The 16482-nt window shown below is 50.2% G+C and overlaps 1 protein-coding gene across 1 annotated transcript; it reads right to left on the bottom strand.

Annotated features, from left to right (window-relative positions):
- Nucleotides 1-7727: 7727 nt before the first annotated feature.
- On the bottom strand, nt 7728-15589 carry Rd3 (retinal degeneration 3, GUCY2D regulator). The gene is made up of 3 exons (XM_021199164.2): nt 15420-15589; nt 10152-10463; nt 7728-8529 (listed from the first exon to the last, which is right to left on the bottom strand). The coding sequence occupies exons 2-3, from the start codon at nt 10445-10447 to the stop codon at nt 8238-8240; spliced, it is 588 nt and encodes a 195-aa protein (XP_021054823.1). The 5' UTR covers nt 10448-10463; nt 15420-15589; the 3' UTR covers nt 7728-8237.
- Between the last annotated feature and the right edge of the window lie 893 nt (nt 15590-16482).

Here is a 16482-nt window from a genome sequence, read left to right as displayed (position 1 = left end):
CATTAGCAGATGAAGATACGGGGTCGGATATACACTCATTGCAATGGCCATTAGCAGATGAAGATACGGGGTCGGATATACACTCATTGCAATGGACATTAGCAGATGAAGATACGGGGTCGGATATACACTCATTGCAATGGACATTAGCAGATGAAGATATGGGGTCGGATATACACTGTGGGACACACTGTGACTCGGTACAGTTGCACGATGAGATGTTTTCTAGCTTTGTTCTCTCTCTCTCTCTCTCTCTCTCTCTCTCTCTCTCTCTCTCTCTCTCTCTGTGTGTGTGTGTGTGTGTGTGTGTGGTGTGTGTGTGTGTGTGTGTGTGTTGGGGGAGGTTGCAAGAAAGAAGGGTGGACATGAGGGAAGGAGAGAGGAGCAGGACTGGGTATGTGAGGTAAAAATAAGTTGTTTTTTTTTTTAAGAATAATAAGAATAAAAAAAGAGATGAATCACAGAGAAAACCTATTTCCTCTCTCTTCTCATTTAGAGACACAACGCTACAATCCATCAAAATAATTCAGGGAAAATGCCCATGACCACAAAGGCAGGTAATGAGAAATGAATTAATTTTTATTTTATTTTATTGTGCGGTTAGGGAGGGAACCCAGGGCCTTATTCGTGATCATCGTCAGCCATCCCACTGCTGAGCTTCAGCCCGGCCTGCATCCATGTCTCATGCTTTCCTCCAACGTGTGGCTGAATTTCACCATGTTAGCGATCATCCTGTACCCAACAATGCATGCTACTTCAAAGTTTATTTGACAAATCAGCTTTTAGATAATCATCTATGTATGTATGTGAGTGTTTTTATGTACAAGTACACATGTGTACATGTGTCCAAAAATGCTGTACATGTGTCCAAAAATTAGCTCCTGCTGCATTTTAAATAGTAATGTGTGTTGTACTAAATCAACATTGCGAGGTCTAAAGGTGCTAACCTTGAAATAGAAACACTTGCTAAAAGTTTTTGTCAACAGTTAAAAGAAAACTAACAACTTTTTTAAAGGCTTCTGAATATTATATTATATATAATATGTTTATATTCCTGAGGAAAGTGTTCACAAGCCCACAGAGGCTGAGTTTTCTAGCATGTTCTGCCCTGTTGTCCAGCTCAAGTCCAGTCATGGTTTCTCCGCTGAAACAAACACAGCACTCCCAAAACACGCACTCCCTGTCCTGGCTGGAATTTGACTGGGGAGGTGGAGAGGAGATGGGATCTGGACAAGACAGACCAGAAGGAAGAAGACATTCTGGCACAAGCTCTTCCTCTCCTGGGCTGAGAGCTGTGCTGCTGGCACGGCCATTCTGGTTCTGCTCGGGCCAGGCACCCCTGCTGGATCCCCACCAAGCACTTGGGCTTCGGTCCCCACCAGGCATCCAGGCTTCAGAACTCAGGGCAAAAGCAGTCACATGCAGGAAGGAAATAGAGCTGCCCAGCAAAGCTGCGAGGGGAGGTGGGGAGATTCATCCTTTCTCCAAGTAAGCCAGCTGTGACACTGTCAAGGACGGAGAGTTGCCTGTCTTGGAGACGTGCCCATAAGAACTTCTGACTGGGCCTTACAGGTCGCAGCACCTCAGCGTCATCTCAGGAACTGACATTTCCCACAAGCTCGTCATCTCGGGTCAGCTGGCCTGGCTAGGGCTCCTCCTCTTGCTGCCCCCCCTATGCACTGCACCCACTCGGAAGGACAGAGCATCCTTACCATCGTGCTCCTCATCCAGGGATGTAAACGCACTTACTCAGCTGGCTCTCTCCCCTCCCCGCTTCTCCTGCCTCCACCTTTACACCCATGTCTCTTCCAGACACACAGTAAGCACAAGTACAAAAACAGGGTGAGTGTGTGGATCTCAACATAGAGTTTTCCCAGAGCAGAGGCAGAGGAAGGAGTCTGATGTATCTGTTCCACTGCTAAGATTGCTAGTTCTAGGCAAGGGTCCATGTCTGATTTCAGTTTATATCTCACAAGTTATGACTGACACATATCAGGTGGTCAACACACTTTTTAATTTCACTCACTGTGCTGGCTACTTTTATGTCAACTTGACACAAGCTAGAGTTATCTGGAAGGCAGGGACCTCAAGTGAGAAAGAAGCCTCCATACCATCAGGCACATTTTCTTAATTAGCAATTGATGGGAGAGGGCCCAGCCCACTGTGGGTGGAGCCATCCCTAGGCTGGTGGTCCTGGGTTTATAAGAAAGCAGGCTGAGCAAGCCATAGGGAGCAAGGCAGTAAGCAGCATCCCTCCATGGCGTCTGCACCAGCTCCTGCCTCCAGGTTCCTGCCCTGTTTGAGTTCCTGTTCTGACTCTCTTCAGTGTCGAACAATAATATGGACGTGTAAGCCAAATAAAACCTCTCCTCCCAATTTGCATTTTGGTCATGGTGTTTCATCGCAGCATTGGAAACCCTAACTAAAACAGGATCCACCCGGCAGATGGGTCAGGAGTGGGGCTACCTGAGCGTTCCTACAAATGAGATAAAGCTAAGTGCTTGTTGCTTGGGGGGCTCTCGGAAGACTATCTGAGAACACAATGACAAGTGAGGGTGACTCTGGGTCACTGTACCCCTTATTTTGATAGTGCCTTTCTTGATCACTGCTGCACTTGATAGATGCATCTACTTGACTTGTGACCCGCCACAGAGAGGCAGAGGAACCCAGACTACAGCTCTGCACCTGTGATCAGTCCTGATGGGCGTGTACACCGCAGTGGAAACACCCCTAGGCTGTTTTCCATCTCACTCCAACACATCTCAGCACAAGTGGTTGCTCGTGTGTGAGAGGCAAGAACCCCCGAGGAGAGCTCTGTGTGTACCATTACACCTGAGCCCACTTCAGTATGTGGAGGTGCCCATGGTGATTATAATTCTAACGCAGAGCAGCAGGTGACAGTCTCCAGGGAAGAGGGCCAGGCCAATGTGTATGTTTATGTCTTAGTTTTCAACAAAGGTAAAAAGAAAATTTAAATGTAATAGCAAAAGAAGCTTACAGAAGAGAATATAAAGAAATATTGGAGAGGGGGTAGTATATTTTGGGAGTTGGAAAGACGGATCAGTGGTTGAGCCCTGGCTACTGCTACATTCATGAAGGCAAAACACCCATACACAAAAAATAAAAATAGATCTTTTGAAAAGAAATTCCCAAATGTCTGGGAGGTGAACATCCGAGAATGTTTCAGAATACTGTTCTGCTGTCAAAACATTCCACGTTTTCAAAATGATTTGACCACTTCTGGTTTCCACAGACATTCACTGCAAACTCCCCCCACGCCCCACCTTTAATAATTCTACACTGTCTGGAAGATAAAAAGCCTTGAAGTTCTGGCTTAATTCTTTTTAGTTATACTTCCTTTTATTTACCACAGTCAGGGAAATTTTTGAACATGTAACTCTGGCAACTCTCCCAACATTAAATACAAAATATTATATGAATGTGCATTTTGTTCCCAGTACAAGGTATAGACAGCTTTAAGTGTTCAAACGATGTGACTTTCAGCTTCATGCCCTCTACACGAAGCGCACTCCGTCTATTACTGCCCAACCCTGCCCTGCTGCCGACCGGGAACCCGCCCACCACCCACGGCCAGAAGCTTGACCGACAGAACCAGCCTGGGCGGGACTTCCGGGCTTCCATCCGCAGGCGAGACCCAGCAAAGGGCGGGGCCAAGGGCTCTCGCGGTGTCTGTTGTGTGTTGTGGGGGATGGGGGGTGAGGCCACTTCCGGCTGGGGCGTTCTATTTGGGCCCTCTCGGCTGCTGCCCCCTCTGAGAGCCATTCCACGCGTGGTGAGCAGCCAGGCCTTAGGACTAGAATTTGTAATCGACTGTGACACGATGGCGAAGGTTCCCCAGCCTTGAAGACTACGTGTTTTCTCAGGTTAATTCCCCAGGTTGGACGCCCACTTCCGTCTTAAAGGGAAGTGATTTTTCTTCAGGTTTCAGGGTATTTCGCTTTAGGTTTGGCTCTGGCGATTTTCATGCTACGCTTTACCACAGTGTGGAGGTTTGTCGGCTGGTCGGCCTGGTTTCTTTATTCGACCTCTGTGTCCTGGTGGTTTGATTGGTAGTCTCTTAGGATGTATTTGTAGGTAACAGTTGGAACTTTTCCCAGGAGCCCAGCACCTCGCCGGATAGCACACCTAAGGGCGCTCACTAAAAGGTGGCATCTTGTGTTTCGCCAGCTTTCTGGTAGACAGCTTTTTAAAAGTTACACTGTCATTCCCTCCCTCGTCTGCGAGCCGTTCTTTATTATTCTTTTACATCAGAAATGACTAAGGTGTTCCAGATATTTTCATTATCGGTCTTGGAGGTGACCCTATCTCTTCTCCGCTGTTTAAAATAGTAGGTTTTCCAGTGGTGAGTCCTCAAGTGCAGTAAATGAATATGAGTCATAGCACCATGCTGATAAAGTTCCGAGAAATGCAGAGGCGAAAGCAGGTGATACAGAAATGGCAACAGATGAAGCAGGGGAGTGTGGGATACATGGGCCAGCTCTGAGCCTATCACCACCATATGCCTACGAGCCCCCAACAACATCCAGATCAGGCCCGGCCTCTACACCTACAAGGACAGCACACTGCTAATCCTTCCTCCGGTCAGGTGTGTTCTCCACAGCCGGTCTTTCATGCACAGTCCTAGTCTCCACTCAGCCTGTCCCTGAAGATGTGGACTCAGATATTCACACCATATTGTTCTTCACATCCTGGACAGATAGTGGCCCAGACTGCCAACCCCATGGAACAGGCATTTTTCCAGCCCAGCCCAGAATTCCATGCTTTCTCGGCTTGCTAGCAACAACAGGCATGGCAGACCTCCAGAGTATAAGTGTTTGGAACCGAGAGTACCAATACGGCAGATGAACTCAGGCCTCTCATGGAGTTCTACACACACATTCCAGAAAGACAGTTTTGGAAGCAAAGCATTTCTTCCTCTTAAGACTTTATAAACAGTTCTCAAATATGTCCTAGCCTCAAAGACAACTTTCCATGGAACATGGAATGACTGCAGTAGCTATTTGTGGGTTAAAGCAAGCATGCGGGTCAAACCTGCGAGATAGTAAACTACAAAGAATGTGTTTTTGTTATGGCTGGTTATCCTCAGCATTTTTTCCTCCTTGTGTGTGATTCAAGTGTGTACTGGAAGGCTCCTGAAGTATTAAGCCAAGCATGTACCCCCTACCCAGAATGGCCAATAGGTGTTTATTATTTCAAATTAATAAAAATACGTATTATTAATAACCATTCTTTACTGGTGCTTTTGCTGCTTTCATCATTTATGAAAGGGTTTAAAAATCTAAAGCCAGAGGAGAATTTAATGTTTTGTAAAATTACATTATATATGTGTATATATATATATATATTAGAGGATCTTTTATGTGTTGAAACAATTTTATCAAATGGCCACAATTTATTAATTTACTATTTATCAACATGATACTCCATAAACAACCTTCCATTATAGAATTACAGAACACTATATGACTGAGCATAAATAAATCATAATTTTTCTGATTGACGTGTGGATATATGAGATTTGATGAGACCCTCACTTTCAGAAACAAAATGCAAGGAGTCATATGTTGGGAAAAATTTGGGTCATTTCAGCATGGACTAAGTATTATATAATATGAAAGTTTGTGTAGATTTTTATTAGCAGAACAGCTGTGTATTTGTGTTTTAAGACAGGGTTTCTCTGTGTAGCCCTGGCTATCTTGGGACTCATTCTGTAAACTAAACTGACCTCAAACTCAGAGATCTTCATGCCTCTGCCTCCCAAACTTTGGGGCTAAAGATGTATGCCACCCTGTCCGAATATAGCTGTATATATTTCTCTCTGTGTGTGTGTGTGTGTGTGTGTGTGTGTGTGTGTGTGTGTATCCCCAACTTCTGGGATGTTCTCTTTTGCAGAGCACACTGAAGTATTCAGGCATGAAGAATCATATCTGAGATTCATATTAAAGTATCTGTCAAAATTTTGGGTTGAGATAGTAAAACATGAAATAAAAATAAAATTAATATTACTAAGAATAAGTATTAAGGCTCCCTTTACTTCCTAGAACTTGAAAGTTTTTATACCAAGTAAGAAACACCAGAAATAAAATGCTGCTCCAGCCGCAGCTCAGCAGGTGGGAGCTTCCCCTCCAGCCAATGCCAGCCCCTCATCAGACACCTCTGTTTGTTACCCCTTACAGGGCCTGGGACCCTCACAGGCTTTAGTTAGCATCACAGTTAAGGTGGGACAAAGCAGAACAGTACTGAGGAAGTCGGCAGGGACAGCAGTAGCAGCTGCCTGTCACGCAAGAGCAAGCTCACTACCTCAGGTTTTCCTTTTGTTGGAGGAGAACAGAGAGACCTGGGAGAAGAAATCAGTTGTCCTCCTCTGAGGATCCTCGGAACCTCCCCCTAGGCAAATCAAGGGCCTCAGGCAGGAGGCATGGCAAGCTCCGGTTCACTCAACATTTCCTCCCAACTGTGGACCTGTTTGTTTCAAAGCCTTTCCCATTCGTTCTTGGTGTCACATCCAAAGCATCCACAAACCCACTGAATCAAAGTGAACCCCCATCACAACACAGGTCACTTCGTGTGGAGGTTCTGCCCTGACCTGCAGAGCAGGAGTTGCCACACCAGCTGTTTTTGCCATCACAGGTGGAATTTCCCTCCAGAGTTGGGAGTTCTGGTTTTGGCCTGATAAGAGAGACCTGTGCTGAGAAATGGAAACCTATGCCATTGGCAGTCAGCGTGAAGTGATCTAAGTCATCAGTCACATCTAGGGGTTGGGCTTATGGCTTTTGCCTTTATAAGCCTACTGCTTTGCAATAAAATTGAACCTTGATCAGAACTTTGTCTTGGCTCCATTCTTCTTTCGTCCCTGTCCTTTAATTCCCAGAACCCCTTTCGAGGTACCTACGTTGACTGGTAGTCAAGAGTCGACTACAACTTTGGACCTCTATCCAAAGTTTGGCAACTGAGTGAACTTCTCAGTATCTTCCAGTAGAAGGTGTGTTTAAAATGATTTTATTTAGAGGAGATTATACTAATGAGCCAATCAGGTCCTTCATCCTGGCAGCAATGGATAAGAGGAATGTGCCATCTGATCATTCTCTATCCAGATCCCAGTGACGCAACCCAAAGCCACATCATTCAAAAAGAATATCTGTAGACTCAGCACTCGAGAGGCTGAAGCAGCCAAAATAGTGAGAACCTGCCTTGAAGGAGGGAGGGAGGGAGGAGGCTGGAGGAGAGCAGACTTCCCATTGAGCCAGACTACGTGCAGCACCTAGTGATTTTCCTCCCATTGCATTTTATTTGGACTATAAGGTTCACATGCACTGGGTGCTGGGGACAGACTCATTGCTCGCCCTGAACCCTACTTCTACCCCAGATTGAGGTGGGGGACATCCACTCATAGACCATCAGAGCATGGGGCTGCAGGAGACTACTCTGGACTGGTTTGCTCAGGCGCTTCCTTGGGAAGCTGGGGAGCAGGTGTGACTAGACTTCAGCGGCAGGTTTGCAGGCCTCCAAGCCCTGACTCTGGACTGGCCATACTCCTTATGATGACACCGTAGGAGGGAGTTATCATCCTGCCTACCCCTAGCTACCTTTCTCGGACAGCAGCCTCAGCCCCAGTGGATGGAAATGTGGACATTGGTCCTACCCTATCATAGTCCAGCATTCAAGGACTCAGAGGCAAGGACAATGCCACATCAGAGGGATCAGAGTTAAGGCAAAAGCAGAGAAACCCTTGGAAGACTTCCGTTTTTTCACTCACTAGCTGAAGAGCGGGTTGAACAGTCTTCTGTGGACCCCACCAGCTGCCCTGGGCCTGAGGCTGTGGGTCCCCTGCAGTGAATGTCATCTGGTCACCAGTAAAGGTGCCCTGAATGGATAGGGTGAATGGGGCATCCCGGAAGTTGGGATGAGTATGCGGGCCTTGCAAAAGAAGGAGACACTGTTCCTTGTTCCAGACACAGGAGATGGGGCGGAGCCTGCTCCAACACCAGGCCTTGTGTCTGTATCAGGCTGGGAAGTGGAGATCATTTTGTGGAGAAACAGGGCCCAAGTCCTGACTCTGCCCAGGTAACCATGCAGGTGTGCTCACTGGGTAGTTGGTTTCGTGGTCTAGCAGTGTTGCTTGATGGGTCTCCTGAATGGGGTAGGTGGGGAGATTCCGGCGCTGGTAACAGAGTCACCAGCCCGTCATTCCTCCTGAGGGTGATTGCCCTGGGTGGTCAGTCGGTCTGGGGCGCCCTGAACTCTGGCATGCTCCAGGTACGCGGCGGAGGTGGCGCGTCGCGCTCCACGTCCTCCGAGATGGTTCGGATGTCACTGGCAAAGGGTGCGATGCGAGCGCGGGTCTTGAAGGATGACAGGCTGCCGCGGGGCCTCAAGCTCCACTGACGTGTCAGCTTATGGGCCTCCTCCTCCTGCTTCATCTTCTCCAGGGCCTCCTGCAACACGGAGCGGAACAGCCGCGCCACCTCCTGCACCTCGGGCTCTCGTTCGGCCAGCAGCTGCCGGAACCTGGGGGCACATGACCGTGATGGGCTGAGAATCTCACAAGCCAGCAACTCCCAACCTTGCTCTTGTCCCAGTCAATCTTGAGCTCAAATCCCAGTTCTGTTCACCTCTGAGCCTCAGTTTTCCCGCCTGTAAAAGGGAACGCCTGCCTTTTCACATGGTATGCGTACTCATATGCAAGGAGCCTGAAGCCAGCCCAAGGCTGGCAGGGACAGAGTCCTGGGGTATGCAATGCAACCGCAGCCTGGCTGTGGGAGGCTTTGTGTTCACCCCTCTGCCGGTTCCACCTGCCCCGGTGATTACTCTGAAATGCATGTCTGCAATGGCACGGTGTGTAAACACGAAGACCTTCTCCCTCAGCTCCGTGTCTCTTCAGGGCATGGACAAGCTCTGCATTCCCACTGGCCCTGCTCCTTCTCAGGAAGGCCGCTGGTGGCCTCCTTGGTCCTTGTGTGTCTCTTTAGCTGTTTCCTCTGCCTAGATTTCTCCCTAGAGCTGGATTCATCCATTTGATCCCTTCTTTCCTTTGCCCTCCAGAGAGCCAGCGTTTGTCAGGGGCAGACAGGAAGGCCGGGAGGAAGCTTGGCTCTAACCCTGTGCTCCCTCACTGTGGGTTTAGCCAGCCAGGTCAGGTGCCCCCTGGCATCAGCTTGGGATTCTACCTCTGTCCCATTTTCTCTTCTGAAGTAAATGCTTTTAGGGGCCTCCACCATCAACAGAATCAGAAGAATGGGAGAGCTCAGTCTGAAAGGAAGGGAGCCAGCACGGAGACTACAGAAACCAAAGGGGGGAAATAGAGGCAAAGTCCTCCTTTCAAGGGGATTTCAGAGAGAAAGCACAGGATGGGTAAGTGTTGGGGGCTACTGGAGGAGCTGGGATCAAAGTCCTTACTTGTAGATTTGTCCTTTACAAACAGAATGCTGACAAGGAACTCCTGTGCATTTGGGGTCGTTCCTGAGTTTGTACTGAGTTCACCAGCTCTGTGGGAACAGATGGAGGGTCCACAGCCTCAGGGAGGGAGGTTTAAGTTCTGTTCTGTGCTGCACCAAGCTTTGCACACTTGGTGCCCTGGGCTCTCACACACTTGGCTGAGCTTGCCTATTCCCTCTTCCCCATACACACACTCACACCTCGGGCTGAGGCTGAGAAGTGTCAAACCTGATCGAACAGAATAATTAAGACATCAGTTTTGGAGAGATTGCCTGGGACGGGTCCTTAGGAAGGAACATTGAGACTGAGGAGCAGGATTGCTGTGATGAGACCAGCCTAGGCTACACAGTGAGTTCTAGGTTAGCCTGGGCTAAAAGAAGAGGAAGAAGGAAATGAAGGAGGAGAAGTTGGAGACATGGAAGATAAGCATGCGACAAAGGAGCCATTGTTGACATGCATGCTTGCAACCACCCAGCAGGAAGAACAGAGAACTTACAAGCTTTGAGTCCAACCCACCCCAGCCTGAGGGCCTCTAGAATCTGCCTCCAGCCCCAGAGAAGCCTCCCCCAAGTCACCCTATTTCTGGGCCACTCGTGCCATCTGGCTCTGATCCTAGTAGCCTCGGGCTCCTGCTACTGCAGTCACCTTCTCCGGAGCCGGTAGTGTCACGGTCCCCATCCCAATGCCGGGGTTACCTGAGGATGGCGGGCCCACAGTAGGATGGGTGGATCTTGGCACATACATCCTCCAGCTGCAGCCGCTCACCGGGGCTGATGTCATAGGTGGGCCTGGGCGTGTTTGCCAGCCAGCTGTAGTCCACACCAGTGCAGATCTTCCTAACTGCACTGCGACGCTCCCTCTGTTGCCGCTCCACCTCTCTCATCTGCCCAGCCAGCTCCATCATGAGTGTCTCCAGCACCATCTCAGCCGGGCTCCGGGCCGAGAGCCGGGGAGGGGTGTCATTCCACCGGAGCCACGGGATGAGGGACATGGCCCCCCAGGCCCTTCTGAGACAGAGAAGAAGGAGTGTGCCCTTGTCAGCAAGGGAGGAACCCAAGACACTAAGAGAGAGGAGAGTTGGGCCCCAGCTGAAAGCACCCCACCCCTTACAGCTGTGAGGCCACAACCTCTCTGAGCAAAATTCTTAATTATGGAAAACAAAATAGGGCCATTTGAGAAGCAGCTGTGAATACGCTTGGCTCACCATAAGCATTGCATCGAGGTGATGTATGTAGCCATTTTGACACGAATCCTGAAAGCATCGTGAAGTTTGAACCCAGAGAAATTGTTCCCCAAGCCTCACTAACCATAAACAAAGCAGGGCACGGCACATGTACAGCTGAGCACAGTAACATCCCCATAATCTGTAGGGGCAGGTACACACAACACAAACACACACAGAGCAAACAACACACAAAATACATACCCATACAACACATATGGCAGGCATAACACACACACATGCACACATTCCCTTAGATACTTGTATCCCATGCCAATCCAACAAGAACTCATTGTTTCAAATGCCTCTGGTCTAAGGACGATACACTTAGAAACGTGTGGGTTGACATTACCCTGATAAAACAACCGACCCACTGTCATAATTCATTAATCCAGTAAGCTCTAGCCAAGTTCAGTGGAGGGACACCGTGAAAGTATCCAGGGTCCCTGTTCTCAGGATAACCGGCACAGAGCACACTCGGGATCCATGGGGAGGGGGTGAACATTAGACAATGAAGGGGGTCAGAGGAGGGGTTGTGGACAAGCAGGGTGAGAGTGGGGGCAGCTGTCACACACAGGGATGGACAGAGATGGTGGCCTGGGTAGGAAGGCACAGCCTCAGTCTGAGGCATTGCACAGGGCTGCCTGGACAGGACACCAGGCAAAAATCCAACCCCAAATCGATCGGACTTCAGTGCGAGACCAGAAATCCTGGGGCTATGAGAGAAGAAGGTTGGGAAACACTTCAGACACAAGCATAGCAAGGCCCTTCTCAGCAGGACAATAGTTGCTCAGGTAATGAGGACAACGGTTCACGAACAGGACCTGGTGACATTTTAAAAGCTTCTGTTCAGCAAAGGAAAGTTAACAGAGCGGAGGAGCCCACCGGACAGGAGACGACCTTTGACGGCTGCACATGTGACGCAGAACTAGTACCTAGACTATATAAAGAGCTTTTAAAAACAAACAAGACATCAAGTAAGTTAATATGAGGGCTGATGACTGATGAAGTACAGACAGTCAGTGAACAGGGAAGTGTTGACTCTCACTAGCCCAGTGGAGACCTGAGCTGGTCTGTAGAGGCGGATGTTTTCCAGGAGCTAAGGCTGGGTGGACCTCCAGAGCCCTGAGCCCTGTGAACCCTAACCTTCTGTGGCCCAGCTTGGGGGGTCTCACTGGAAAGGAGAAGCCTGTCACAGCTTTCTTCTCCCCACCCCCTTGCTCCTCCACACTGGCCCTGATCCAACAGGGGCAGGATTTCTGCTGCAGCTATTTCTGCTCCTGATGCCAGCTGCTCCCCTCCCTGCAGGAGGCTCTAGGGGGCAAGCCCGATTAAGTTCTTAAGGCTATGGGATGGGTTGGCGAGGGAGGGTGGAGGAAGGGAAGATAGCCGTGGACAGCTGCCAGCCAGGCATACTCCCGGGACCAGACAGGCTGTGTGTGATCTGCCCTGGAAGATTGTGGCTCCCCTCTCCTCACTGCCCGCCCCCTCTGGAGACATTGCTCCCCTCAGAGGCTGAATTCCCTGGCAGGCTTCCAGACCCTCACACTCTAGCTTATCACTGGAGCCCATGACTGGGAGCTTGGTGACTTCAGAGCCTGACCTGGAGGCCTGCTCTCCACTCAGACAAGCGACAGGCATGTGTATTCACACACACACACACACACACACACACACACACACACACACGCCTGTAATTTCAGTATATAGCATTCACAACAATTGTTTTCTCTGAGGTTTTTTGGTATTTGTTGTTGTACTTTCCTTCAACTTCCCAGCATGTCAGCACATGGGGCTCTCCACCATCGGGCACAGGCAGTATGCTGGGCCAGTCTGAGGTCTCAGCAGTGCTGGGCCCTGGGCCGTGCCTTCCACTGCTCTAGCTGTGACGCTCCCTCAAGTAGCCCGTTCAAGGATAGGCGTGGTGGACTATGTTTGTGATTACACTTTGGAGTCTGGGGGAGGGGTTCTCTAGAGAGAGCCACTGTGACACTTCCACAGGAGACTGCACTCCTGAATGGAAGGCACCCCTGTCTTCAGCGTGTGGCCATCTGAGAGGACCCCAGGAACCCCCCACGGAGACCTCACTGTCGCATCCTCCCTGAGCAGCCCGGCCTTAAGTTCCTCATGTGCACACGGGGTTGACACACCGTGCAGCACACTCCCCAGAATATTTGTGACACACAAAAGCAGCTGTGTCCTATGCAATGCCTGGTCTGCCATCCCAGAACCTGGTACACTGTCTGGAGTGAGTGGTGCCTCTGCTGGCCAGGTGGCTGGAAGGATGGGTAGGCGGCCGGTCCTACCGAGAATGACACAGAGTCAGAAGAGAAGAAATGAAAGCCAGCCAGGGTGATGCATGAGGGTCCCAAGACTGTAAAGACCCCAATGTTATTTACACTGGGTCTGTGGTATCTAATGTCCCCTTCTGATTCCTATAGGCACCAGCCACACTTGTGGTGCACACATATATGCAAGCAAAACACTCATACACAGAAAATAAATCTAAAGTATTTTGCTGTAGCACTTCCTCCGGGTATGAAAGACCACCACACAACCAGGAGTGTCCAGGACACCTGTGACTTTACACTAATATAGTCCCGACTCCTCAAAGTTGCTATTTGTAAAATATTATATGCTTATCATTACTATGAAACATGGTGTTTATTAGCTATGTCGCTAGATCTTGTCATCTTACCTGGTTCTAGAAAAGTGCAGCTATCACTGTGTCATAGCTGGTTTTACAGATATTTCAGCAGCTACATTTCTACAGAGCCGGTTTTTCACTAACTCAACCTTGGTGACTTTACCCAGAAACATTTTTCAGAAAATATGTTCTCGCCGACCCCCAAAGGTCTGGAGAACAGAAAGAAAAGCCCCTCCTGCACGCGCACCCCAACCTGGAGCAAGTTTGACCCCAACCTGGATCCTGGCCATCCCAGGCCCTGTGATCTGGTAGCTGTGTGAGGAGAGCTGAGAAACTGATTGTGGGCGCCTGGGGCGCCACTCTCCTCTCACCTCCCCCCTCTCTTCCCTTTGTTACACTGTCACCTCTGCGCACACTCTGATCCTCCCCTCTGGTCTATTTCTGGACATCCCTCAGGACAGTGGCTTCTCACCTTAGAAACACTCAAAGCCTTCCCTGAATCCCAAAGGCAAGAGGACTCTGGTTTCAGACAGTTAGAGGGGACCACCATGCTCACTAGTGCTACACAGTGAGGGGGATAATGTCCTTGATCCAAGAGCCCGAGGTATTGATCCAGAAGAACCCACACGGCCAGGGCAGCAGCCGAGGCTCTCCCCTTGTATAGCTGGGCTCCCACAGCTCAGCTGAGTATCTGCAGGCTAGGAAGGGTTCTGTTCCTTAGGCACCTAGGGCCTAAGGTCACCTGCCCCGGGCTGTCCCAGAGCAGAGGTCACCTCCTGGAGCAGACTGTATCAGCTGAGGCCAGACCCTGGGCCCTGGCAGAGGCCTGAGAGCACATGTAGCTGCTCACCCCTCTGACTAATTCTGCTTTTCTCATGGCCAAAGTTAACTTCACAAGCTGCAGGTTCTCCTTGTTTCTTTCTGGCATTAGAAAAATTATATATACTCCACCAAGCCAGGTATAAACCAGCCCGACCTGTAGGGCTTTCACCTGATGAAGACCTGCTCATCCCTCAAACCAGTGTCTAAGAGTCAACTTCTCCCTGCAGCCTGGCCCTCGCTGTCCCCCACAGAGATAGCATGGATCTCAGTGGCCGTAAGATCCATCATCCCAGCATCTGTTATGATGGGCGAATGGATGCCTGGGCAGGTGGGTATGTGAGTGGATAGGTGGATCAGGGGTGGGTGGGTGGATCAGGGATGGGTGGGTGGATCAGGGATGGGTGGGTGGATCAGGGATGGGTGGGTGGATCAGGGGTGGGTGGTTGGATTAGTGAGTGGGTGAATCAGTGAGTGGGTGGATGGATCAGGGGTAGTTGGGTAGATCAGGGGTGGGTGGTGGGTAGTGGGTGAGTAGGTGAGTTGATGGATGAATGGATGCATATATGGATAGAGGGGTCTGTTGATAGGTAGGCGGATGGGTGAGCAGAGGAGAGGCAGGTGGATGGGTGAGTGAACGGATGAATCTCAGTCAGCTTTCTTCACACTGAGGCAGAGGTACAAATACTCAAGTCTGACTATGGTGGACAATCTCCAAGAAGTGCCCCTTCACCCCGATGTCAAAATGAGAACCATCTCCACTGGGTCCTCCCCCACCACCCACTTTCCCTCCTTAGTGTCTTATTGGACCTCAGAGGCTGCACCATTGTGGAGGGGACCACGCATTTCCTGGTCGCTGCTGTACGTCCAACCTTAACTCTGCACCTCAGAGGTGCTAAAGTTGCATTTCTCAGGGAAGTAGCCCCCTCTGATTTGAGATTCGCTTTCTCCCGCTGCCTGTGTCCCCTGCACAACACAAGAGGGAACGCCAAGGCTGGTTTCTCTCAGAAGCTCTGCCCGAAGGAGACAACAGACGTGGCTTCCTCTAAGTTTACGCACCAGGTTGGGCACCCTCAGGATCGGGCCCGAGTCTGCTCATCTTTGACCAGTGAGGACTGAGGTGCCTCCCATGGCCCTCTGGGACCTGGGTTCAGCTTACTTTCTGGTTCCCAGGTAGCTCTCCAAACTCATAGCCAAGTGTGGCTGACTCCTAAAGGGCTAGCTGTCCACTGTAAGTGCAGAAAGCTGCCACTTCTGGGGGGACCCCCCTCTTACCTGAGGTCCACCTCCTTCAGGGTCAATGCCACTATCACTGTAGGGGTCCTGCTTTCTACTTCACACTCTAGGAGAAGAGAGCCTCGATCTTTTCTAGAGAAAGTAGAAAGTTGAGCAGCAAACCGGCAGGAGTTGAAGGGTGAGGTCCATCCTCCCTCCGCCTCTTCCACTGCTGGCTGCCTCCTGAGCTTTCTGTTCTTCCTCTCTGGGAAGTTGTACTGGAAGCACCAACTGGAGGAGGGACCCAGCTGGGCTGGTGTTTGTGGAGTGTGTGTAGGTCCCCAGAGCTGAGGCACAGCTCCCTGCTGAAGCTGGAGGCAGGCCAGCTGCGGTTGTCATGGAGACCCACCTAAGCCTCTTGGCCTGAAGCAGTATTAGCTGGTGAGGGAGGGCAGACCTGACACAGAGCGTGAGGTGTTCCCAGAAGGCATCTGAGCCCTTACTCCCTCAGTACCATCCGGTTTGATGCTACTAACCTCATCAGACTCTCTGTGAACCTGCTATTGGCCTGTTTCTAGCCGCCTGGTGAATGGCTCCCCAATGCAGTACACTCTTTCCTACAGGGTGGCATTATTTCGGGCACCAGGAGCCCCTGAACTTGTCTCCACCATCATCACTTCCCTTACCTGCCACCCTCTCTGTCTTTCCTTCCCTTGCACCAAGCACAGGCACAGATGGCTCAGGTAGGTCCAGGAAGAAGAGAGAAAGTGGGTCCTGGACCATCTAAGTGATGTCAAGAACTGACACAGGCTTCCTGCTGTGCCTGCCCCTCACCGCACTCACCACTAGGTCTCTGCCTTTCTGCTCTCCGGGCATGGTACCACACATAGTCTATTCTGACTGCAAGCCAACAGTAGTCCCATTTGTGTCTCAGTGTGAGGAGGCACTGAGAAAAGAATGGTGTCCTGTGAAGAAGCAGCAAACTGTAACCGCCTGCACCGTCAGATCCCAGGGCCTGTACACTGGACCAGCATCAGGGAAGGGAATGGCTTTGGACACATCTCATTCAATTATGTTAAAGATAAGCAGAAAGTACAGGCCAGGCTACTCAGCTGCGACTGCC

This window comes from Mus pahari, chromosome 5 (assembly GCF_900095145.1).
Source record: "Mus pahari chromosome 5, PAHARI_EIJ_v1.1, whole genome shotgun sequence".
In the NCBI taxonomy this organism is placed as follows: Eukaryota; Metazoa; Chordata; class Mammalia; order Rodentia; family Muridae; genus Mus; species Mus pahari.
Note: the sequence above shows the minus strand (reverse complement) of the source record. Positions and strands in the feature narration are given on the sequence as shown.